Below are 25,311 nucleotides of genomic sequence, written 5' to 3' on the forward strand. Positions count from 1 at the left end.
CGTATCGAATTCCGGTTCGCCTGGTTCGATTCGCTCATCTCTAGCCTTAACCTCTTTTTGTTACTTATCACAGTGTGTCTCTTAGATCATTTTGAATAATTTATGTGACCTTCTAGATACACAACATAATAGCGCCGCACTTTTTATTTTTGATTAATATCGTTGCAGTACACTATTTTAGCAGTATATAATTCTTTTGGATGTGTTGTGAAATCACTTTGCACAGTGTTTGAGCAAGCAGCAATTTATTGGTATTTTGAGCACTAATAATATTTGCACAGGTTGCAATGATTGTATTTTTTTTTTTTTGTAATCAGAAATCCCCAGCGCCAAAGAAATGTATACCCCCAATCAATATATTAAATGCTGCTTTACATAAGTGCAATAAACACCACAAAAAGCAAAATAATCATAAACAGCGTAAATAATAAAAAATGAACATATACACATATACTGTAGTCCCACTCCAAAAATCGTGTAAAATATAAAGTGTTAAAAATCAGAAGAAACAGACAAAAAAAAAAAAAAAAAGCCCCGTGGGAGGGGCGAAACGCGTTGACGCACTTCCGGTCTGCCGTCTAACGTCACTTCCGGTGAGTGGAATGCACGCTGAAGCGTTGCGTTCCAAGCGACCATCTTTGTGGTCTGTGCGTAGGCACCCTTTGCCAAGCCTGTGGGATTTCTGATGCTGTCCTGGATGGAATGTGAACTGTGATAGGCTTTTTGAGGCAATACAACATGCTGGTTTTTATTTTATCAAATGTGAGTGGCCTGGTGTTTTGATATTATTACATGCTGTTTATTGCAGTATTACACTATATGTGTTTTTTATTTCCCCTACGCTATTTCGGAACCTGTCTGGGAGGAGAAGTTTGGAGGTATTAGAAGGTGGAAAAAAGGTCTCGTGTGGTGGAGTGGAGTTCTGGAGGCTGTAAAGAAGAGTCTAGGATCCCTAAAATACCTAGAAGGTGTGTATTTCACCAGAATCTGGTGAGTGCGGTATATGTTGGTTGGAGCACTAGTTCATGGTGGAAGCACAATTTTGTTTTATACTGCTAGTGGACCTGAGGAAATAGAGTTACCCACCACCTATGGATACAATGTAGAGAATGCATACATCAACCATGGGATCCTCCATCTAGGAGGATCAGAATGGACAGTGTAGGATTCCACTGTCATAGCAGAGTTTAAAGCGCTAGTAACGTCCGCTTTGTGATTTTTACCTATAGGGAAACTTATAATAAGACTTACCTGTAGGCAGGGGCAAACTGACAACTCATGGGGCCCCCGGGCAATAGGGGATCATGGGGCCCCTGTGTCCTTGCCCAAACTCAAAAAAGCCTATTAAAAAGGTACCAGGGGCATCTCATGGGGCCCCCTACTGACCCCGGGCCCTCCAAATGGTCAGTCCGCCCCTGCCTGTAGGTAAAATGAATATTTCCTAAACATGAACTGTTTAGAAAATATTCGCTCTTCTTGGCAGCTGGCACATGCGCTCTGAAGGAATGGCATACCCATCCCGTTCCTTCAGAGCGATGTGCCGTGGCCCGTTACTTCCACACGCGTGTGCTGCTCGGCCAGTCAGATGGCCGGAGCTCACGAACCTGGAAGGAAGACCGGGTGAAGATGGAAGCCCCGGCAGTGGTGACAGCGCACCGTTGGAGGGCTTTGTTCTAACATAACTGATACCATTGCCTTGAAGAGGATTTTTTTTTTTTTTTGTTTTTAAGCTGCGGTTTTCTACTGCTTTAACGCCTTTGGGGTTTTTTTTTTCCTGCCATTAACACTGCCTCATGCACCTTCTCCTCAACCTCCACATCATGCATAAACTTTAGGAGAAACTTCTTCCTCTCCAGTCGCTTTCTCCTCATATCATGTTGGTGGGACATATAATAGGCGACATTTTGCAGAGTGCTGTAGAGAAATGTCAGTATGTCAATGTCCTTCTGCTGGGTCCTCTCCTTATCTTCTGTGGTATAATTCTCCATCGATATGACTTGCTCGGCTCCCATCGCTCTGAACATCTCCACTTCAGAAGTAGCCTGACTTGCTTTGCAAGTGATGGCTACAATAGGAGTAAAGCCTAAGACACACGAAGAAGCAGATAGATGTTACAAATGTACATAGTCACGTTTAAAAAACACATCCTTCAAGTTCAACCAAAATTCTAAAAAACAGCTGCTCAGAACTAGTGCCAGGATTAGGTGCCAGGATTAGGTGCCAGGATTAGGTCCTAGGCCTGGTGGTGCTTGCACATGCTCCACCTACTTTTGCCAGGTCAGTGCTGGGTGCAGAAATGACAATTGCTGTCCAGCTGCACTAGAGTTACCGCTCTGGGGGAAGAAACAAAGGGAGGAAGGAAGGAAAGAAGGAAAGAAAGATGTCCACAGAGCCTCCCTTACATTAGAGTACTTACTGGGAGGCAGGATAGAGCAGGGAGGGGTGGAATAGATGGATGGACTGGCAGGCTGCACCATTCCTCTTCTGGTCTTCAAAATTCCCGCCCACACATCTCCTTCTCTGAAGCACAAGACTACTGGGAAGTGTGGGAAGGGCAGACACAGGAGGAGGGGTGGGAGGAAGAGCAGAATCATCTCTCTCTCTTCTCCCATGGAAGGGGAGGGGGAACTGTCAGTGCTGGCTCTGGGCTCTCAGCTCAGAGCCCTGCCACCACTGGGGATGGAGGGGGTGGCAAAGAGAATGGGGGAGAGGGGGCAGCAGAAGGAAGCTCTTCATGTTCCTCCTGCAGCCATTGAATGTTCACCTCTCCCTCCCGCAGGCATTCAGCAGCTGCAAGGAGAATATGAAGAAATGGATTTCTCTCTATGCAGCTGCCCTGCTGCTCCTCCTATCCAGGCATACAGGGGGCCCACACAGACCCCTGCAGCATGGGGCCAGGTCACAACTGTGACCCCTGCGACCCTTGTAGCTTCACCCCTGATGAGCACAGTGAAACAGTCAAGATTTCATTAACATTATAATAACCAAAATTTGCTCTTCACTCTGGAAACAAACGTAGTGCAGAACTTTTCCAAAATGCTAATTTTATTCTGTGATTTTCCACTCTTATAAAAGTACTATAATTGTGTTTTATAGAAAATATGGTGAAGGTAACCCTGTTGCAATATACTTCCTTTCCTCAGCACTGTCCACCCAGACTCCCCACTCTACATTTCAGCATTGATCCCCTTCCAGGTTGCAGAATACTCAGCACTGTCCAACTGACTTTCTTTGAGCCCAGTCCATTATGGACCTGACATAGTCCAGGCTCACAATACTCCTGGACTGGGTGGTGTTTGTATCAATACGGGATGTGAGCACAGAGCTGTCCAAGAATAAAGACCACCCAACCTCGCCATCCGAGGAGAAGAAGGACTCAAGACACCACTTGCCTGGACATAGACTGCAGGAGTTATGCAGATATCATGTTTTCAAGTGTGTGGGGGAGTAAAGCCTCGTACACACGATGGGAATATCGGATGAATGATTGTTGTTTTTTAATTTTTTTTGCATGCTAGTCTCTCTATTGAAAATTAAATTAAATTTTATGAAAATTCTCGTACAACAAAATACAACTTTGGAAGTGATGTAACGTATTTGTACTGTATTTTCAAATAATTACTGTACTGATTAAATGAAAATACCAGATCATACGAGAAAAATGTTTGTGTTTGTCCCTTCGGATAATTCAGATGAACTGCCGTGATCAGCTCTCGAAAGCTGTGTACTAACGAGCAGATAGCAGATAGTCGTAACCTCCGCAACCTGAACCCGGCCCCTCTCCACTCTGCAGCTGACCGTCTGTACGACAGTATCCTTCCACTGTCCTTCCCTGACCTGGCCACTACTGCGTACAACGACTCGCTGTCAGCTGCCCTAGACTCCTTAGCACCCCTAACCACGCGTAACATTAGACCGCTTCAACCCTGGCAGAACGACCACACTAAAAATCTTAAACGACGCAGTCGCACGCTGGAGCGATTATGGCGCAAAACCAAATCCCCTCGAGCGTTCTCCCTCTACAAATCCGCCTTCCTCACCTACACCTCCTCCCTCCATGCCACCAAACAAGCCTACTTCATAACCCTCATCAACACCCTCTCCACCTGTCCTCGCTGGCTCTTCTCCACTTTCAACTCCCTACTCTCCCCCCCCCACCCCCACCCAGTACCTCACTCACTGCCCACGAGATTGCCAGTCACTTCCAAAATAAGATCGACGCAATCCGTAAGGACATCGTCAATGCTCAACCTACCTTCCCACCTAGCCTCCCTCCCACCATAACCCCACCAACTCTCCCCTCCTCTGACCTCGCAACCACCCTACCCCCCACCACACCTAACGTCCCGCATACTATAACCTCCCCAACACTCAGCTCCTTCAGCCTTGCTACCACTGAGGAGGTCACTAAGGTCTTCTCAGAAGCCCGCCTCACCACTTGCCCCCTTGACCCTGTCCCCACACAACTCCTCCGGGCACCCTCCTCCTCCATCCTACGCTCCCTCACCCACATCTTCAATCTCTCTCTCTCTACTGGCGCATTCCCCTCCCCCCTAAAGCACGCGTACATCACCCCCATACTCAAAAAACCCTCCCTGGACCCCACCAACCTGAACAACCTTAGACCCATCTGCTGCCATTTACTTCCAAGCTCCTTGAGCGCTTAGTCTACAATCGCCTATGCGCCCACCTCACTGACAACAACCTCCTCGATCCACTACAGTCTGGCTTCTGTCCCCTACACTCCACCGAAACCGCCCTACTCAAAATCATTAATGACCTGCTAACCGCCAAAGCTAATGGCCACTACTCAGTCCTCCTACTCCTCGACCTTCCCGCGGCCTTCGACACAGTCGTCCACCCCCTCCTCCTTAACAAACTACACTTCCTCTGCATCAGAGACTCCGCTCTCTCCTGGCTCTCCTCCTATCTATCATAACGCTCCTTCAGTGTTACCTATAATGCTACCACCTCCCCCTCTCTCCCCCTCTCTGTTGGGGTCCCCCAAACCTCTGTCCTCGGGCCCCTTCTCTTCTCCATCTACACCTCCTCCCCAACTCATACACTCCCACGGCTTCAACTATCACCTCTACGCCGATGACACGCAAATTTACCTCTCCACCCCTCGCCTCACCCCTTCAGTCTCCGCCCATATCACCCACCTCCTAAACGACATATCAGACTGGATGTCACTCCATTTCCTCAAATTGAACCTTTCCAAAACCGAGCTCCTGATTTTCCCCCCAGCTTCTGCCCCCTCCCCCTCACCCTCTCCATCATGACCAACAACGCCATTATCAGTCCCACCCCACAAGCCAAAGTCCTGAGTGTCACTCTAGACCCAAACCTGTCCTTCCAACCCCATGTCCAATTGTTGGCAAACTCATGCAGGCTCCCCCCCCCGCAACCAACATCTCCAAAATACGTTCGTTCCTAACCCCAGACACTACTAAACAACTCACTCACTCCCTTATTATCTCCCGTCTGGACTACTGCAACTCCCTTCTCACCGGCCTCATCACAGACTATCCCCGCTTCAGTCTATCCTGAACTCAGCGGCCAGACTCATCCACCTTACCAACCGCTCCGCTTCCGCCACCCCCCTCTGTCATTCCCTCCACTGGCTTCCGATTGCCCAACGCATTAAATTCAAACTACTAACATAGACATGCAAAACCATTCATAACGCTGCCCCAAACTTCCTCACCGACCTGATACCCAAATACCACCCTACCCGTAATCTTCGCTCCTCACAAGACCTCCTACTTTCTAGCTCCCTGGTCTCCACCTCCCACACCCGACTGCAGGACTTCTCCAGGACTTCCCTCATCCTCTGGAACTCACTACCCCAATCCATCAGACTGTCACCTACCCTCCTCACCTTTAGGCGCACCCTGAAAACCCATCTCTTCAGGGAAGCCTACCCCACCCTCACCTAACTGCCGATCTCCTCCACTCCTCCTACCACTCTATCCCCCACAGCCATTTCCTCCTGTACCACTATCCCCTCCCTCCTAGATTGTAAGCTCGAAAGAGCAGGGCCCTTGACCCCCTCGTGTATTGTATTGTTACTGTATTGTCTCATGTTCTGTCCCCCACTATAATGTACAGCGCTGAGCAAACCTTTTAGCGCTATAAAAATACTGTATAATAATAATAATTATTGTATGATCGATTCAAGATCAAAATTTTTCATATGATCCTACGCTCCCTCACTCACATCTTTAATCTCTCCCCCTCCTCCGGCACTTTCCCCTCCCCTCTGAAACATGCACACATCATCCCCATACTTAAAAAGCCCTCCCTGGACCCCAATGACCCGAACAACCTCAGACCCATCTCCCTGCTCCCATTTACATCCAAACTCCTCGAGCGCCTCGTCTACACCCGCCTATGCTCTCACCTCAACGACAACAACCTCCTCGATCCCCTACAGTCCGGCTTCCGTCCCCTACACTCCACCGAAACTGCCTTACTCAAACTCTTCAACAACCTGCTAACCGCCAAAGCTAATGGCCACTATTCAGTGCTCCTACTCCTTGACCTCTCTGCGGCCTTCGACACAGTCGACCACCCCCTCCTCCTCAAAAAACGACACTCCCTCGGCCTCAGAGATTCTGCTCTCTCCTGGCTCTCATCCTACCTGTCACAACGCTCTTTCAGCGTTACCTATAATGCTACCACCTCCCCCTCACTCCCCCTCTCTGTTGGGGTCCCTCAAGGCTCCGTCCTTGGGCCCCTTTTCTTCTCCATGTACACCTCCTCCCTTGGCCAACTCATACACACTCACGGCTTCAACTACCACCTCTATGCCGACGACACACAAATCTATCTCTCAACCCCCCACCTCACCACCTCAGTCTCTCCACTTCCTTATACTGAACCTCTCCAAAACCGAGTTTCTTGTCTTCCCCCCCCAGCCCGGACACCACCCCCCATTGACTTCTCCATCACATCCAACAACGCCACCACCAAACCCGTCCGGCAGGCCAGAGTACTTGGTGTCATTCTGGACTCCAACCTATCCTTCCAGCCCCAAGTCCAATCTTTAACAAACTCGTGCAGACTCCACCTCCGCAACATACAGACTCCACCTCCGCAACATCGCCAAAATCCGCATATTCCTAACCCCAGAAACCACTAAACAGCTCATCCACTCCCTCATCATATCACGACTCGACTACTGCAACTCCCTCCTCACTGGCCTGGCTATCCCTGCTTCAGTCGATCCTGAATACGGCTGCCAGACTCATTCACCTTTCCAACCGCTCCGTTTCCGCCACCCCCCTCTGCCAATCCCTCCACTGGCTTCCGATTGCGCAACGGATCAAATTCAAAATCCTAACACTGACATACAAAGCCGTCCACCATACTGCCCCGAACTACATCACTGACCTAATATCCAAGTACCGCCCAGCACGCACACTCCGCTCCTCACAAGACCTCCTTCTCTCTAGTTCCCTGGTCTCCTCCTCCCATGCCCGCCTCCAGGACTTCTCCAGGGTGTCACCCATCCTCTGGAACTCCCTGCCCCAACCCATCAGATTATCACCTACTCTCCTCTCCTTTAGGCACACCCTGAAAACCCGTCTCTTCAGGGAAGGCTACCCCACCCCCTGCTAACTTGCCGACCTCCTCCACTCTTCCTACCACTCCATCCCCCACAGCTATCTCTTCCTGTGCCACCATCCCCTCCCTCCTAGATTGGCCCTCAATCCCCTCATGTTTTGCATTGTATTGGTATTGTTCTGTCACATGTTCTGTCCCCCTTTGTAATGTACAGCGCTGAGCGAACTATCGGCGCTTTATAAATACTGTATAATAATAATAATCTGATTTTCTGATCGTGTGTACTAGGCTTCAGGGAGTATGTGTTAATAAAAATTAATTATGGTTATTGAGGGTTTAAACTTTGATTTTTCCTATATTTGCTGGAGGGATGGAACTGTCATTATATATACATGAACAATACTCTGATCTGCTCATAACTGGTAATTTATGAATGAAGGCTGCAACCAGGGATAAAGCAGCTTCTTTGTTTTTCCTCGTACTAGTTGTAGGATTGTCAAACAGCTAACCCAGCTCTACAGATGCCTTGGGAGAGCGGTTCAGTTTGCAAAGTAATTTTAGTTTGCAAAATCCATTGCAATATGGAGGACACGTTACAGACTACTCTATGGGGGAGATACACACGTCTCTCTGATTACAGTGATATTACACTCTCTGTTTACCACTTTCAGCAGCTGATTTAATCTATTACTGAGGATGCAGTTTCTTTATATTTATTAATTTGCCTATGTCCCAGTTTAAGCCGGTACCATGACCGCTGCCCCAGGTTTCCTGTTTCAGTGTGGCTCCTTTCTCTTTCAGAATCCTATGGAGCCACGCATGCCTGCATCAATTGAAAACACACAGCCTCATAGTGTAGAATGGCTAAGCACTCCCCTGCTTCCCCCTCCCCCCCATCAAAAGAATAGACCACTCTAGACTGCACTGTCCACTGGTAACTCTTTGCTACGAAGAGTTCAGGGAAGCAGCACTAAGAGAGCAGGAGCTAGCAGCACTGATAGTTGGAAAATGTAAATGCTGGGGTAAGATTTTGAACAAATAATTTACTGGCGAATGTATTTTTTTTTTGTGCTCAGTGTGTTAGATTAAAAAATGCTGATGAATTAATACTACTGCTCCACGTGTGGCTCCAGAGATGCTCCAGTTTCGCCTCTGGAGCCACCCGTGGGAGTCAGCATCATCCCTGCTTTGTGTCTGATAGTGAAGTTCTGTTCTCACCAGGGGTGGACTGACAACTTATGGGGCCCCCGGGCAATAGGGGATCATGGGGCCCCTGTGTCCTTGCCCAAACTCAAAAAAGCCTATGAAAAAGGTACCAGGGGCATCTCATGGGGCCCCCTACTGACCCCGGGCCCTCAATAGGGGATCATGGGGCCCCTGTGTCCTTGCCCAAACAAAAAACCTATGAAAAAGGTACCAGAGGCATCTCCTGGGGCCCCCTACTGACCCTGGGCCCTTGGGCAGTGCCCGAGTTTGCAAATGGTCAGTCTGCCCCTGGTTCTCACACATCCTCTGGCCTCTGCATAGAGGCGCTCCACTGACATGTGAGCACCACTCTACCCATGAATCTGTCCCCCCACTGCCGGCCTCGGAGGGTATATCTACCCTGGAGAAAATACAGATCATTTTATAAAGGTTTATCAAGTGTGAACATCAGAGCTCATGTAAGTGAATTGCACCTCTTTACATTCCTATACATGGTATACCCTGTTAAGCTTTCTACATCGTTTTCTTCCTTTTTCTGAGATTGTAGGAAGGTGCAGTTTACTTTCTTTCCTGCAGGTGGTGCTATTCCACAGCAGCACTGTAGCTGGAGAGGAAGTCAGGAGCAAAATGGTTCCTCTATGGTTTCCTGGGTCACTGGGGAAGCAATCCAATTGGATGCTGCCACCCCATGTGACTCAAGCAGCCATCTTGGGTCAGGCAGAGCCTATTTAAGGTCTTGGCTCCCAGCCTTGGCATATATTTTTGGAGTTGGCAGAGTAGCGAAAGGTACCCATCTGTTAGGGACAATAGTAGCGGTAGGGAGAGGTTCCTGATGAGGAGGGAAAGCATAGGGTTGCAAATCTTCTGGACACCTTTCCTGGTTGGGTAATAGACAGCCAGGACGCATTTTCTCCCCTCTCAACAGATGCTGTCAGTCCGGCTGGAATCTGCTTAGTCCACGTGGCTGGAAATTGTGAGCGCACCCGGCTGGGTAGACTTCCCACCAGCTTTGTTGTGAATCATTACTGCATTACTTCAATACAAGTTCTCTATTGCAGCTGCTTGTGTGAATTATTGCCTCCACACCACGCGGCACCCCACCTAAAAGTTGCTACGTTTTCCCCAGAGTGACAGGTACGTCATGCATTTCATGTACAGTACTACCCCTGGGTTTTATGCCAATGCTGTATGTCTGGTTGAATTGCATGTGGTTCCTCCCCACCCCCTCCCCTATTTTACCTATCCTTTTGTAGCTACATCCTAGCCATTCCTCTCCGGCACGTCACATCAGGCATCACTTCTGCTCAGGGGCAGACTGACAACTCATGGAGCCCCCGGGCATTCGGGGATTACGGAGCCCCTGTGTCCTTGCCCAAACTCAAAAAAGCCTATGAAAAAGGTACCAGGAACATCTCATGGGGCCCCCTACTGACCCCGGGCCCTCGGGCAGTGCCTGAGTTTCCAAATGGTCAGTCCACCTCTGCTTCCACCTGTAGTGCTGGCGAGCTTCCGTCCTTGGCAGATGCGCATGTGCGACAGCGATGACGCACTTCTGGTGTGTCATCCACAACCAACTACCCTCGGTTTGGCATGCCAGGGCGCGTGCGCTTCCACCTGACATGAGGAGCACACATGAGCACTAGTGATGGCGCATTTCCGGTGCGCTGGCTGGTGGCATTAGATCTTTGGCTTGCGTTCCAGGTGCCGCCATGTGTCCTCAGGTGGCAATCCTTTCTCCAGCCCATCTAGCACATTTCCACACATCAGTAAGCTGCCACCATCATCATTTGATGACATTTCTAGGGGGAATTCTATATTCTTCATTTTGCAGTAATGTTTCTGCTGTATAGTCTTGTTGGATGCATTTATACGAATGGCATATTACATCACGGCAATTGCATATAATTTACAACATGCTACATGTCTATTTGCTGCCATTCAGAGACTGATCCACAGTTTTTATCTGGGCAGTTCACCAACTGGGGCAGTCCCTGGTGGGCCCTCCCTTGTCATTTCCACATGAAGGGGGGTGTGGTGATGGCTTACATGTGTTACTTCCTCTACAGTATATATGGGGAATCGGCACCTTTGGTTGGTTCAGCATTAAGGAAGGGAGTCCTCCCGAAACGCGTCAGTTATTCCAACCAGGCAGTGGTTGGGACAGGACTCCATTGTCTGGGGCTGAAAGATCGTCTCTTTATCTGTGTTTATGGTTTGCTTGTGAGTATCCATTTGTGACGTATCTTTTAATAAATCTGTTATCATGGTAATGCACGAGGAGAGCGCGCCATCTTGTATTTGTTCTTGACAGTATCTAGATTCCCCGATCTGTGGAGGGCTGCACCTTATCAAGTGAAGGACAATGTGTGATATTGAGGAGCACCAGGATTTATATTTATTTATTTTATGTACTTATATAGCGCCATCAATGTACGCAGCGCTTTACATATATATTGTACATTCACATCACTCCCTAACCCTCAAGGGGCGTACAATCTAAGGTCCCTAACTCACATTCATACATACACATACTAGGGACAATTTAGACAGGAGCCAATTCACCTACCAGCATGTCTTTCAAGTGTGGGAGGAAACCAGAGTACCCAGAGGAAACCCACACAGGCACAGGGAGAACATGCAAACTCCATGCAGGTGGTGCCGTGGTTATGATTCTAACCAATGACCCCAGTACTGCCAGGCAGAAGTGCTAACCATTTAGCCACTGTGCTGTTGTTTTACATAAATTTATTGACAGGTACATAGGTATATGTTCTGGGTTCTGCTCTAATACTGTACTTTAGTTTCCAGTGATCCCCTATTGATGCCCAATTCTGTCATTTTTTTTCTGTTTTTTCAGTTCATTTACTACATTTTTTGAAGGAGTATACAAATCATAAGCAAACTGCAATATCAAAAGGTGGAAAATAAAATCCCACAATGCAAGTGGAATACAGCAAGATACCAATGATGAAGATGGAGGTATCACAATGAAGCACAAAGACCTCTACAACAAGGGCAAGGGATAGAGTGGAAGAGAATGGTCTCAACGTAGCTACAAACTAGCAGATAGTCCATGTGAATGCCCAGCACTCCTTCCTGGATATCTCAATCTACCAGGGACTGGAGGTATTTCTGTCATTTTTCAAGTATCCTAATAATCTGAGTGGAAGCAAGTCCCCCCCCCCCCATAACGATGGATTCCTGTTCATCTCTATGGCAGTTATTTTCAGCTCTTGTAACTCCTGTTACTGACAATAATCCTCATTATGGCAAATTACAATTTTTCAGATTAGTGCAGGGGTGGGCAACTGTGGCCCTCCAGCTGTTGGTGAACTACAAGTCCCATCATGCCTCTGCCTTTGGAAGTCATGCTTGTAACTGTCAGTTTTGCAATGCCTCATGGGACTTGTAGTTCTACATCAGCTGGAGGGCCACCAGTGACACCCCTGGCTTGGTGGACAGATCATCTCGTAACTGATATATTAAACCCTCTGGCTGGGATTTCTTGTGTAAATCTCACCTGTCATCATTCTGCACTCTTTCAGAAATGTTTTCATCTCCTGTTGGTCATGGATGCAGAACTGACATCCACCTCTGCAGATAAAATGAGAAAAAAAGATATAAGTACAGGTAATTGAGACAATACGGCACATAGATAGACGTTTGAATGATATAGTGTGCTGCTGATAATGCAAGAAGCCTATTAAAAGACCAGCTCAAAAAATAAAAATGACTAAAACATTCTTTTTATTGATTGATATTGGTTCCTTTATAATCTAATATATAATATAAAAATAGATGACTGATAGGAGGCCAGTTTCAGAGATCGTACCTAAATATGATAGGAAGAACCTTCTTCATTGGTAGAACACCAGTAGCTTAGTGTTAGGAAGGATTTTACATTAGGGTGTATAATACATGTACAGATACATACAGTATATCAAGGAACCATCCATCTCCTTGGTAACTGTAATCCTTAGGGGAGAGTAAAAAAAAGTCTATAGACATGTTCTGAATTATGCTTTTGGGGTGAGTAGACATCTCCATGATTGGAGGCCTCATCCTGACTTCATACAGTGCCAAGTGTCTTGTGCTTTTACCTCTGCCTCGCTCTGCTGTTATTTGGATCCACTTCTGGCTCCCATAAGATTCTTACGTAGATTTGAACTTGCTCAGAAAATGAAAGCCTTCTTAGGAATTTGGAGGTCCAAGCTGCAGAACCCTGAGCTGGCAAGTGATGGCTCTTGGGCCCAGTGAAGTGTTGCTCATTGTCCTAGCACTACAACATAGGAGGATGGTCCTGTGTTCCCCCACGGGGCTGCTTATAGGGTGGATAGAGCCAGCCCTCCTGTATCAGGCCCAGACCTCATTAGTTCAGCAGAGGGCTCCAAGGCAGAAATGGGACTCTAAGAATTTTCTGGTGCCATGGCTCCCAACAATTAAATTCAAGGTCCAACCCATTCCTCTATATTAATCCACCAGGGCAGGCTGGAACTTTAAATGTAGTTATTGGGAGCCACTGCAAGGATCGTTACTCAACCTACACCTAAAAATTATTAGTCCACTTGCAACCAAAGGTGATTGGAGAGTCCCCTCTGTGCCTCTGGGCCCCCTGCTGAATTGAAGGGACTCTGCGACAGAGAGAGGGCTATTTAAAGCAGACCTTCACTCCCCCCACCCACTTAATTCCACCCACAATTTCACTCTTATGCCCCCCCTCTTCTCTAACAATCAGACATTTTTTTAACCTTCTTTTTTTGAGGAACCCTCCTCACACTTTCATGGTTCTTGTCTGGGTGACTGTGATGTCCACGTTCCCATAGCCTTTCTGATTCTCCAGCTTCTGCTTTTGCCCTGTGATCACTGCCCAGCCATCTGCAGGTTGACCCACAGCCTGTCATGCTGCCAGGGGCGGACTGACCATTTGGAAACTCGGGCACTGCCCGAGGGCCCAGGGTCAGTAGGGGGCCCCATGAGATGCCCCTGGTACCTTTTTCATAGGCTTTTTTGAGTTTGGGCAAGGACACAGGGGCCCCATGATCCCCTGGGGTCAGTAGGGGGCCCATGAGATGCCCCTGGTACCTTTTTCATAGGCTTTTTTGAGTTTGGGCAAGGACACAGGGGCCCCATGATCCCCTATTGCCTGGGGGCCCCATGAGTTGTCAGTCCGCCCCTGTATGCTGTTCTTCTTCAGCACCACCACCACTTTCCAGCTGGCAGCAACAGCTAAAAGAGCTGGTGGGACAGTTAGCAATGTCACCAGCAATGACGGGGTATTTGTGTGTATAGCGTGTGTACTGTATGTGTGCGTGTGTGTTTGTGTGTATAGGTTGTATGGCTGTGCACTGTAAAATGCGATGGTGTTGACATAATGGTGAGGTAGGGTGTGCTTTGTGCTGGGATGTACATATAATTCTGACACCTGAACTTTGTACATTACAAACATCTGACATCTACACTCTGTATGTTACATACGCCTATCCCCTGCACTATGTACATTACACACGCCTGCATGCTTTCCATTGTGTTTTCTCCTGACCCCTGCACTATGTACATTACATACAACTGACCCTTGTGCTCTCTATGTTGCATACAACTGACCCATGCACCTTGTATGTTACATACTCCTGACCCCTGCACAATTTACATTACACAAACCTGATTCCTGCATTCTGTACATTACATTCTTGACCCATGCACTCTGTACATTATTTTTACTCTTGACTCCTGCAATAAGTGCATTACATATATCTGACCCCCTGCACTTAGTATGTTGCATACTCCTGACCCCTGCACTATGTACATTACATACAACTGACACCTGTGCTCTGTACATTACACACACCTGATCCCTGTGCTCTGTACAATACATACAATTGCCCCTGCAGCCTGTATGTTACAAACTCCTAACCTTTGCATGATTTACATTGCACACACCTGACCCCTATACTCTGTACATTTTATTCTTGACCCCTGCACTCCGTACATTACATTTACTCCTGCCCCTACACCGAGTACATTACATATATCTGACCCCCTGCACTCAGTATGTTACATACTCTTGACACTATTTACAATACAAACACCTGACCCCTGTGCTCTGTACATTACATACAACTGATCCCTGCAGCCTGTATGTTACATACTCCTGCCCTCTGCATGATTTACATTACATACACGTGACCCCTGCACTCTGTACGTTACAATCTTGACCCCTGCACTCTGTACATTATTTTTACTCCTGACCCTGCACTAGGTATATTACATATATCTGACCCCCAACACTAGGTATATTACATATATCTGACCCCCTGCACTAGGTATATTACATATATCTGACCCCCTGCACTAGGTATATTACATATATCTGACCCCCTGCACTAGGTATATTACATATATCTGACCCCTGCACTAGGTATATTACATATATCTGACCCCCTGCACTAGGTATATTACATATATCTGACCCCCTGCACTAGGTATATTACATATATCTGACCCCCTGCACTAGGTATATTACATATATCTGACCCCTGCACTAGGTATATTACATATATCTGACCCCTGCACTAGGTATGTTACATATATCTGACCCCCTGCACTAGGTATATTACATATATCTGACCCCCTGCACTAGGTATATTACATATATCTGACCCCCTGCACTAGGTATATTACATATATCTGACCCCCTGCACTAGGTATATTACATATATCTGACCCCTGCACTAGGTATATTACATATATCTGACCCCCTGCACTAGGTATATTACATATATCTGACCCCCTGCACTAGGTATATTACATATATCTGACCCCTGCACTAGGTATATTACATATATCTGACCCCCTGCACTAGGTATATTACATATATCTGACCCCCTGCACTAGGTATATTACATATATCTGACCCCTGCACTAGGTATATTACATATATCTGACCCCCTGCACTAGGTATATTACATATATCTGACCCCTGCACTAGGTATATTACATATATCTGACCCCTGCACTAGGTATATTACATATATCTGACCCCCTGCACTAGGTATATTACATATATCTGACCCCTGCACTAGGTATATTACATATATCTGACCCCCTGCACTAGGTATATTACATATATCTGACCCCCTGCACTAGGTATATTACATATATCTGACCCCCTGCACTAGGTATATTACATATATCTGACCCCCTGCACGCAGTATGTTACATATATCTGACCCCTGCACTAGGTATATTACATATATCTGACCCCCTGCACTAGGTATATTACATATATCTGACCCCTGCACTAGGTATATTACATATATCTGACCCCTGCAATAGGTATATTACATATATCTGACCCCTGCACTAGGTATATTACATATATCTGACCCCCTGCACTAGGTATATTACAGATATCTGACCCCCTGCACTAGGTATATTACATATATCTGACCCCCTGCACTAGGTATATTACATATATCTGACCCCCTGCACTAGGTATATTACATATATCTGACCCCCTGCACTAGGTATATTACATATATCTGACCCCTGCACTAGGTATATTACATATATCTGACCCCCTGCACTAGGTATATTACATATATCTGACCCCCTGCACTAGGTATATTACATATATCTGACCCCTGCACTAGGTATATTACATATATCTGACCCCTGCACTAGGTATGTTACATATATCTGACCCCCTGCACTAGGTATATTACATATATCTGACCCCCTGCACTAGGTATATTACATATATCTGACCCCCTGCACTAGGTATATTACATATATCTGACCCCCTGCACTAGGTATATTACATATATCTGACCCCTGCACTAGGTATATTACATATATCTGACCCCCTGCACTAGGTATATTACATATATCTGACCCCCTGCACTAGGTATATTACATATATCTGACCCCTGCACTAGGTATATTACATATATCTGACCCCCTGCACTAGGTATATTACATATATCTGACCCCCTGCACTAGGTATATTACATATATCTGACCCCTGCACTAGGTATATTACATATATCTGACCCCCTGCACTAGGTATATTACATATATCTGACCCCTGCACTAGGTATATTACATATATCTGACCCCTGCACTAGGTATATTACATATATCTGACCCCCTGCACTAGGTATATTACATATATCTGACCCCTGCACTAGGAATATTACATATATCTGACCCCCTGCACTAGGTATATTACATATATCTGACCCCCTGCACTAGGTATATTACATATATCTGACCCCCTGCACTAGGTATATTACATATATCTGACCCCCTGCACGCAGTATGTTACATATATCTGACCCCTGCACTAGGTATATTACATATATCTGACCCCCTGCACTAGGTATATTACATATATCTGACCCCTGCACTAGGTATATTACATATATCTGACCCCTGCAATAGGTATATTACATATATCTGACCCCTGCACTAGGTATATTACATATATCTGACCCCCTGCACTAGGTATATTACAGATATCTGACCCCCTGCACTAGGTATATTACATATATCTGACCCCCTGCACTAGGTATATTACATATATCTGACCCCCTGCACTAGGTATATTACATATATCTGACCCCTGCACTAGGTATATTACATATATCTGACCCCCTGCACTAGGTATATTACATATATCTGACCCCTGCACTAGGTATATTACATATATCTGACCCCCTGCACTAGGTATATTACATATATCTGACCCCTGCACTAGGTATATTACATATATCTGACCCCTGCACTAGGTATATTACATATATCTGACCCCTGCACTAGGTATATTACATATATCTGACCCCTGCACTAGGTATATTACATATATCTGACCCCCTGCACTAGGTATATTACATATATCTGACCCCCTGCACTAGGTATATTACATATATCTGACCCCTGCACTAGGTATATTACATATATCTGACCCCCTGCACTAGGTATATTACATATATCTGACCCCCTGCACGCAGTATGTTACATATATCTGACCCCCTGCACTAGGTATATTACATATATCTGACCCCTGCACTAGGTATATTACATATATCTGACCCCCTGCACTAGGTATATTACATATATCTGACCCCCTGCACGCAGTATGTTACATATATCTGACCCCTGCACTAGGTATATTACATATATCTGACCCCTGCACTAGGTATATTACATATATCTGACCCCTGCACTAGGTATATTACATATATCTGACCCCCTGCACTAGGTATATTACATATATCTGACCCCTGCACTAGGTATATTACATATATCTGACCCCTGCACTAGGTATATTACATATATCTGACCCCTGCACTAGGTATATTACATATATCTGACCCCCTGCACTAGGTATATTACATATATCTGACCCCTGCACTAGGTATATTACATATATCTGACCCCTGCACTAGGTATATTACATATATCTGACCCCCTGCACTAGGTATATTACATATATCTGACCCCCTGCACTAGGTATATTACATATATCTGACCCCTGCACTAGGTATATTACATATATCTGACCCCTGCACTAGGTATATTACATATATCTGACCCCCTGCACTAGGTATATTACATATATCTGACCCCTGCACTAGGTATATTACATATATCTGACCCCTGCACTAGGTATATTACATATATCTGACCCCCTGCACTAGGTATATTACATATATCTGACCCCCCACACGCAGTATGTTACATACTCTTGATGCCTGCATTATGCACATTGCACACACCTGACCTCTGTGAACTACCTACTGCTGCCCCCCTTGCACTCTGTACATTATATATTCCTGGCTTCTGCACATAGGCTCAAGATTTAAGACCCTTCTGCTGTTAATGCAATTTTGACCTGTGCACAGCACTGAATGAATAGTATGGGGGGGGGGGGGGTGCTATCAGGTAAGCTCTATGGGGCCCCATGATTATTAATACTGACCCTGTTCCCTAACAGCCATGTGCGGTTCATTTCGTTATGAATTGAAATTCGGTTGAATTTTTTGTTATTCAGAGATTCAGATGTATCAGAATCCCCTGATAACAATAGTAACTAAATACAACAAATCTGAAACAAATTATAACAAAATAACAAAATGAATTTGTTTCATTCGGATGTGTAAAGCATCTAAAGAAAAATGTTGCAAATTGAATAGCTAGTTGTTTAGAAGAGGGAACTGCGGCATCCTTAACAACTATGGTTCCCCACTGGCAGCAGAATGTAAACAAAGGAAGAGTCGGCATTAGAAAAATTAAAAAAAATGTGTGGGGTTCCTCCAAATCCAAACCAGGCCCTTATCATATCCTCTAGCCTGGCAGGCCAATAAAGGGGAAAGAGGGGCAAGTGCCCCCCCATCTGAACCATGCCAGGCCACATACCCTCAACATGGGGGGGTGCTTTGGGGGAGGAGGGCACCCCCAAAGCACCTTGTCCCCATGGTGATGAGGACAAAGACTTCTTCCCCACAAACCTGGCCCAATGGTTGTGGGGGTACGGGGGGGGGGTAATTTATTGGAAACTGAAAGCCCCCTTTAACAAGGGGGCCCTCAGATCCTTCCTCCTACCATGTGAATGACTATGGAGTACATAGTACTCCTACTCATTCACCAAAAACGTGAAAACTAAATAGAAAAAGACAATGACTACACCCCCATGCTTACGTACTGGCAGGGGAGTAGTAGTTGTCACTTGAAGAGTGTCTATGGACAGGACCAGTCCTGTTCAGCAGGCGGGCCGGGATCTGGGAGCCCCCTTGTTAAAGGGTCCTTCCAGATTCGATAAGCTACCCCCTCACATCTCCACAACCTACGGGCCAGGGTTGTGGGGAAGAGGTCCTTGTACTTATCAACATGAGGGCAAGGTGCTTTGGAGTGGAGCCCCCCTCCTCCAAAGCAACCCCCCCTTTTTGAGAGCATTTGACTTGGCATGGTTCAGGAAGGGAGGGGGGGAGGTAGCTCATCTCTCCTTCCTTCCTGGCCTGCATGCTTGGATGAGTGTCTGGAAAGGATTTTGGGGGGAACCCTACACCATGTTCTGGGAGCGTGGGGTCCCCCTTGAAATCCATACCAGACCTGAAGGGCCTGATATTAATAAGTAGCTGTTTTTTTTAATCTTCTAATGCCAGCTCTTCTTTTGTTTAGATTTTGCTGACAGCAGGCGAGTCATATTTGTGACAGATGCTGCTGCCGCCCGCTCCTCGAAAACCAGCTATTCCAGGCTGTTTAACTTTTTCCCCCCCACCCTATAACAGAAGTACTGGACCTTTTATCTGATCATTGTAATTGGGATAATGAGGGAATAACACACACCTGGCCATGGAACAGCTGAGAAGCCTAGTGTCCCATTACTTTTGGTCCCTTAACAAGTGGGAGGTACATATGCAAACTGTTGTAATTCCTACACCGTTCACCTGATTTGGATGTAAATACCCTCAAATTAAAGCTGACAGTCTGCAGTTAAAGCACATCTTGTTCGTTTCATTTCAAATCCATTGTGGTGGTGTATAGAGCCAAAAATGTTAGAATTGTGTCCATGTCCCAATATTTATGGACCTGACTGTATATCAATGTTTAATAGACTCTTGTTTGGACAGATTTCAGTGAGTTATTCCTAAAAATTACAGCCTACAATAAAAAACTACATATTTCCATGCAAAAAAATGGTACCGCTTTCAGCACAAAAAATCGGAAAGAATCATACCGCCGAGGAGGTTAAGGGCTATCCTGTCCCCATGCCAAGTTGGAGATTGGTCAGGATCCCTCAAGAATGCAGACCAGACAATCCTTACCCCCCTCCTACTAAGCTCTAGAGACTCCTCCAAGTCTCTAGGTCAGGGGAAGGTCCCAAAGAGCTGGTCTACAGAGCCTCTCAGCCCTGACCACGATTGGACCCCACTAACTATTACACCAGGGCTGCTACCCAGCCCTTCTAACTAAACATTAAATTCTAGCTCCGCTAGCTACCTAGGAGGGTGCAATAATGAAATAAAAATCATGTTTTACATTGTCTATGACTGAGTGATTGAAGTGACCACAGCTTCACTTATAACAGAACACTCTCTGCACTTTTAGTAAATGAACCCCATTGCATGCCATTGCTGGGTAAGTACAGAAGGTTAGTGCTCATCGATACAGACACCAAGGACTCACCTAAAGACAAATACAGGAACAGTGAGGTCTGTATAGTTCGGGTTCAGGTCTGTATCTTCCAACGTAGACATATAATCATAAAATGTCCAATTCTTATTCATTGGCCCATTTAAAGGCCTAAAGTTTCCTGTAAAACATATATAAATAAGCATTAACTTTGGTTTCACTTCTTGGCATGTGCAGTCTATGCAAGAGGAACATGAATCTGTGTTTCATCCTGAGCAGCACACACAAGCCCTTGTGCTGTCACTGATAGACCCAGAACAGACTAACCACTGGGGTGGTTCCTGATCATGTGATCATTGTATTAGCTATGATTTGGTAATCACATGTCTTTGTTTGTAAACAGAGTTGTGCTGTGCAAACAAATAGTAGTAATTCATTCAAACATGAAGGCAGGTGTAGGCTGCAGTATTTCCTCCAACCTAAAGGTGGCACTGTGCCATTATTTCAGGCTGGCAGGAGCCCATTGAGGAATAATTGTCCCCTGCTATGGGTTCCAGGCAGTTATCTTGGGGAGGTTATCCCATTGGAGTTATTCTATTGGATACTAAAATCTGTGCATTTGTGACAGTACTAGACCAGTCTTCAGTTTGGTATTCCTGGAGATGATCTGGGATGTGTTGTCCTTCAATGGGGTACATGGCCAATGAAGGCAAAGCAATGGTGTTAGGGTCCCATCTGCTGCCTATCTGGTAGCCACAGAAAGGCGCTCCTGCCAGACAGATTTGGATGGGTGTGGAGGCGAGCTTGATATACAGAGTAGTCACACTGGAGGTTATTATTAAAACTGTTTATTGAAATTCATTTTTCACAGGTGATGAGTAGAGGAAACATGTTTCGGAGAAAATGCTATCAGGGCTGTGATGGCTGAAGTGGTTGGAACTGACCTGGATTTCGAATATGATAAGGTGCAGTAAAATGACGGAAAGCCAGCTAGATTTGGGCGTCCATCTTGACTTGAATAATTGCATAAAAAAAGAAGATTCTGCGTCATTCAGTATACCCGACTTCCTGATTACATACACTGCAGAAATGACTGCATGGCATTTATCAGAGCACATATCCTGATGGTGACAACATTGGACCTTACCTGTGTAATGTGTGCTGAAATAGCCACTTGGAATCTCTATCGGAAGCGCATTCGACAGAGTTACAATCAGGGCCGGTGCAGGGGTGGACTGACTATTTGGAAACTCGGGCACTGCCCGAGGGCCCGGGGTCAGTAGGGGGCCCTATGGGATGCCCCTGGTACCTTTTTCATAGGCTTTTTTGAGTTTGGGCAAGGACACAGGGGCCCCATGATCCCCTATTGCCCGGGGGCCCCATGAGTTGTCAGTCTGCCCCTGGGCTGGTGCTTCCACTAGGCAAACTAGGCAGCCGTCTAGGGCGCACTGCCACTTAGGTGCACCTGGATGCAGCGCTCTCTCTGTGTGGGATGCCACCATATCATGAAAGATCCTTCACCTGAGAGGAGGGACAGCAGAGGGGAGGAGGAAAGGACAGAGGAAGATGTTTCTGGGGCCAGTGTAGCAGCTGAGCTGCAGCTCCATCCAGTATTCCTCTCAGACTCAGTCCCTTACTGCAAGCTGGCTGGTGGCTGCTGAACCCTGTGGAGTTCTAGCCCCTCTTCCCATTCATCAGTGGAGGCGGAGCTGTGCCTGAGGAGAAAGGTAATGGCTGACTCTGATGTCATGTGTCTATGTGAGTGTGACCCGGCTCACCATCCATCACATGTGCAATGTGTCAGTGAGTGATGACATCATCATGTTCCCACAGCCTGCTCTTCTAGTGCCTGCTGATCTGTGTCAGTGTTGGTGGGGCTGTGTTGTGTCGGATCTGTCACTGTGTGGGATTGCTCAGTTCAGGTGTTCTCTGTGTGTGCGGGGGCTGGGCTGCCTGCTGTCACAGTGATTTATTTCCCCCATTGCCTGGAGAATTCCAGCCTGGGATCTGTCAGTGTGGGTCCATCATCCTCCTCTCACTGCAGTCCGTCCGTGACACGGATTTAAATATTAGTGCTGGTGGCATCTTATGACACTTATTTTTGCAAATTAAAAGAAATTTAGCAGTTTCATGTTTTGTTGATTTAATATTTTCTACTGTTTTTAAAATATGTATTTAGTTCTTTTTTTTGGGGGGGGGGGGGGGGCGTAAGTAGTTAGTCTTGCCTAAGGCCCAAAATAGTCAAGCACCGACCCTGGTTACAATGGAGGAGCGCAATGAGGGGACAGAGCATTGCCACCCTAAAACAGGAACTGCCTGAACAAGAAACGTCATGGCAGGATCACCAGGGATTATTTTACAGAATACAATTGATTTAAAAACATTAAAAATGACTTTTGAATTGGTATGAACATGTTAAAGAGAATATGAGATTTTGCTAACTGGGTTTACATGTAGTATAGGTAGAGGTCTTCCTACATTTCTCCTCCCAACAGGGACACAGACACTATTATTAGTAGAGGGCAGAAGGGGTCTTCCTGCTGTTTGTGTCTTTCATGGGCGCTGCACATTCTTGTGTGCAGTCAGATCGCAGAGCCTTGTTCTTCCGCTGGTGGTTCTGTTTTGGGACATTCAGGTTACAAGAGCAGGGGGGGCTGATTTATCAAGGATTTGCATAGCAATTCTCCCCATTTTGTTCGGTATGGATGGGGCAAGAACAAACAAAAAAACAAATATCAATGGGCTTTATCCTATGCTGTTTGAAAAAGTCATTATTGTTTGCAAACCATCAATTTAAAAAGGAAAATAACGCATTTGGCCACTAGATGGAGCTAAGTATCACAGGAATTTCCAAAAAAAACCCTCCATCTAATTGGCAAACTGATACCACTGATACCGCAAACCATATATATATACACACTATAATTCCCAAAGTATTGGCCCACCTGCCTTTACACGCACAGTCCGTTGGGTTCAATATTGAGTTGGCCCCGCCCTTTCCACACACGACCTTTAATGGCCCCCCAGTCTTAGTCCGTAGGGTTCAATATTGAGTTGGCCCCGCCCTTTGCAGCTATAACAGCTTCAACTCTTCTGGGAAGGCCGTCCACAAGGTTTAGGAGGGTGTCTATGGGAAGGTTGGACCATTCTTCCAGAAGCACATTTGTCAGGTCAGGCACTGATGTCGGGGGAGGAGGCCTGGCTCGCAGTCTCCGCTCTAATTCATCCCAAAGGTGTTCTATGGGGTTGAGGTCAGGACTCTGTGCAGGACAGTCAAGTTCCTCCACCCCAAACTGGCTCCTCCATCTCTTTATGGACCTTGCTTTGTGTACTGGTGTGCAGTCATGTTGGAACAGGAAGGGGCCATCCCTAAACTCTTCCCACAAAGTTGGGACCATGAAATTATCCAAAATGTCACCTTAAGAGTTCTCTTCACTGGAACTAGGGGGCCAAGCCCAACCCCTGAGGAACACCCCCTACCATAATCCCCCCTCCACCAAAACGTGAGTGTTCATTCTGTCTGGTGTTTTTGGTGAAAATAAAGCGGTGTTGCACTATGGAGGTCTGTTCTTTGTTTTCTCCTATATGCCCTGTATATCTGAGTCCATATTGAGGAGAGTGGTCTGAGAGGAACATTTAACTCTGAGAGGGACTGTATTGGAGTCGGTGGAACAAGTGGAGGCGTTGAAGCCAGGTTGAGATCCTTATATTTTAAAGCTTTGTGGCCCTTATGGGGCGAATCTAGAAGGTGAGGAGGCACTTTAGCTAGTCCAGGGGAGTCACGTCAGAGTGTCCCCAGGAGCACATTTGCAGCATGGAATGAAGTTTTGAATCACTGTATATTGAACACCATTTATCATGTGCACAGTTTTTCACGTTATATTGGACTGTTGTGATTTTATTATCTATATATGTATATAATTGTCACCTTGTATACACGAGTGGGATGATCTCATTATTTTCACTTTATCTGGTCAGCCACTAGGTGGCATAACATGAGTTTGTTTTTGGCACGTATTTAATTTAGGCACTATATAAATGCACTGGTTCCATTTATGTCACATTATTGATTCCTAGGGGATTGAGTGTTTTATTCACATGATTCATTCACATTGGATGTAATATATCATATGTTGTTTAGTATTGATCATTGTATAATTTTTGTTACACTCATAGCTGAGCGCTTCATCACATTTTTTTGGTTTATTGCCCAGGTGGCCACCTATCACGGGACCACGCTTGGAGTCACTGAGCTCCTGAGAGTGACCCATTCTTTCACCAATGTTTGTAGAAGCCATCTGCATGCCTAGGGGCTTATTGTATACACCTGTGTCCATGGAGGGGATTGGAGCACCTGAATCACATGATATGGAGGGCGGGGCCAATACTTTTGGCAATATAGTG

The 25,311-nt window shown here is 46.1% G+C and overlaps 1 protein-coding gene across 1 annotated transcript in view; it reads right to left on the minus strand.

The window, feature by feature from the left end:
• Positions 1–228: 228 nt before the first annotated feature.
• Positions 229–25,311, minus strand: part of LOC149451981 (uncharacterized) — a 145,344-nt gene continuing 120,261 nt past the window's right edge. The window contains exons 3-4 of the mRNA XM_089689934.1: positions 12,296–12,369; positions 229–2,083 (exon numbers count right to left, since the gene is read on the minus strand). Coding sequence (XP_089546060.1) covers positions 1,749–2,083; positions 12,296–12,369 — 409 coding nt within the window. The 3' untranslated portion in view covers positions 229–1,748. The remainder of the gene's footprint in view (positions 2,084–12,295; positions 12,370–25,311) is intronic.

The sequence above is a fragment of the Staurois parvus genome, unplaced genomic scaffold, assembly GCF_062004578.1.
Source record: "Staurois parvus isolate SC_StPar_1 unplaced genomic scaffold, SC_StPar_1.0 ptg000503l, whole genome shotgun sequence".
In the NCBI taxonomy this organism is placed as follows: domain Eukaryota; kingdom Metazoa; phylum Chordata; class Amphibia; order Anura; family Ranidae; genus Staurois; species Staurois parvus.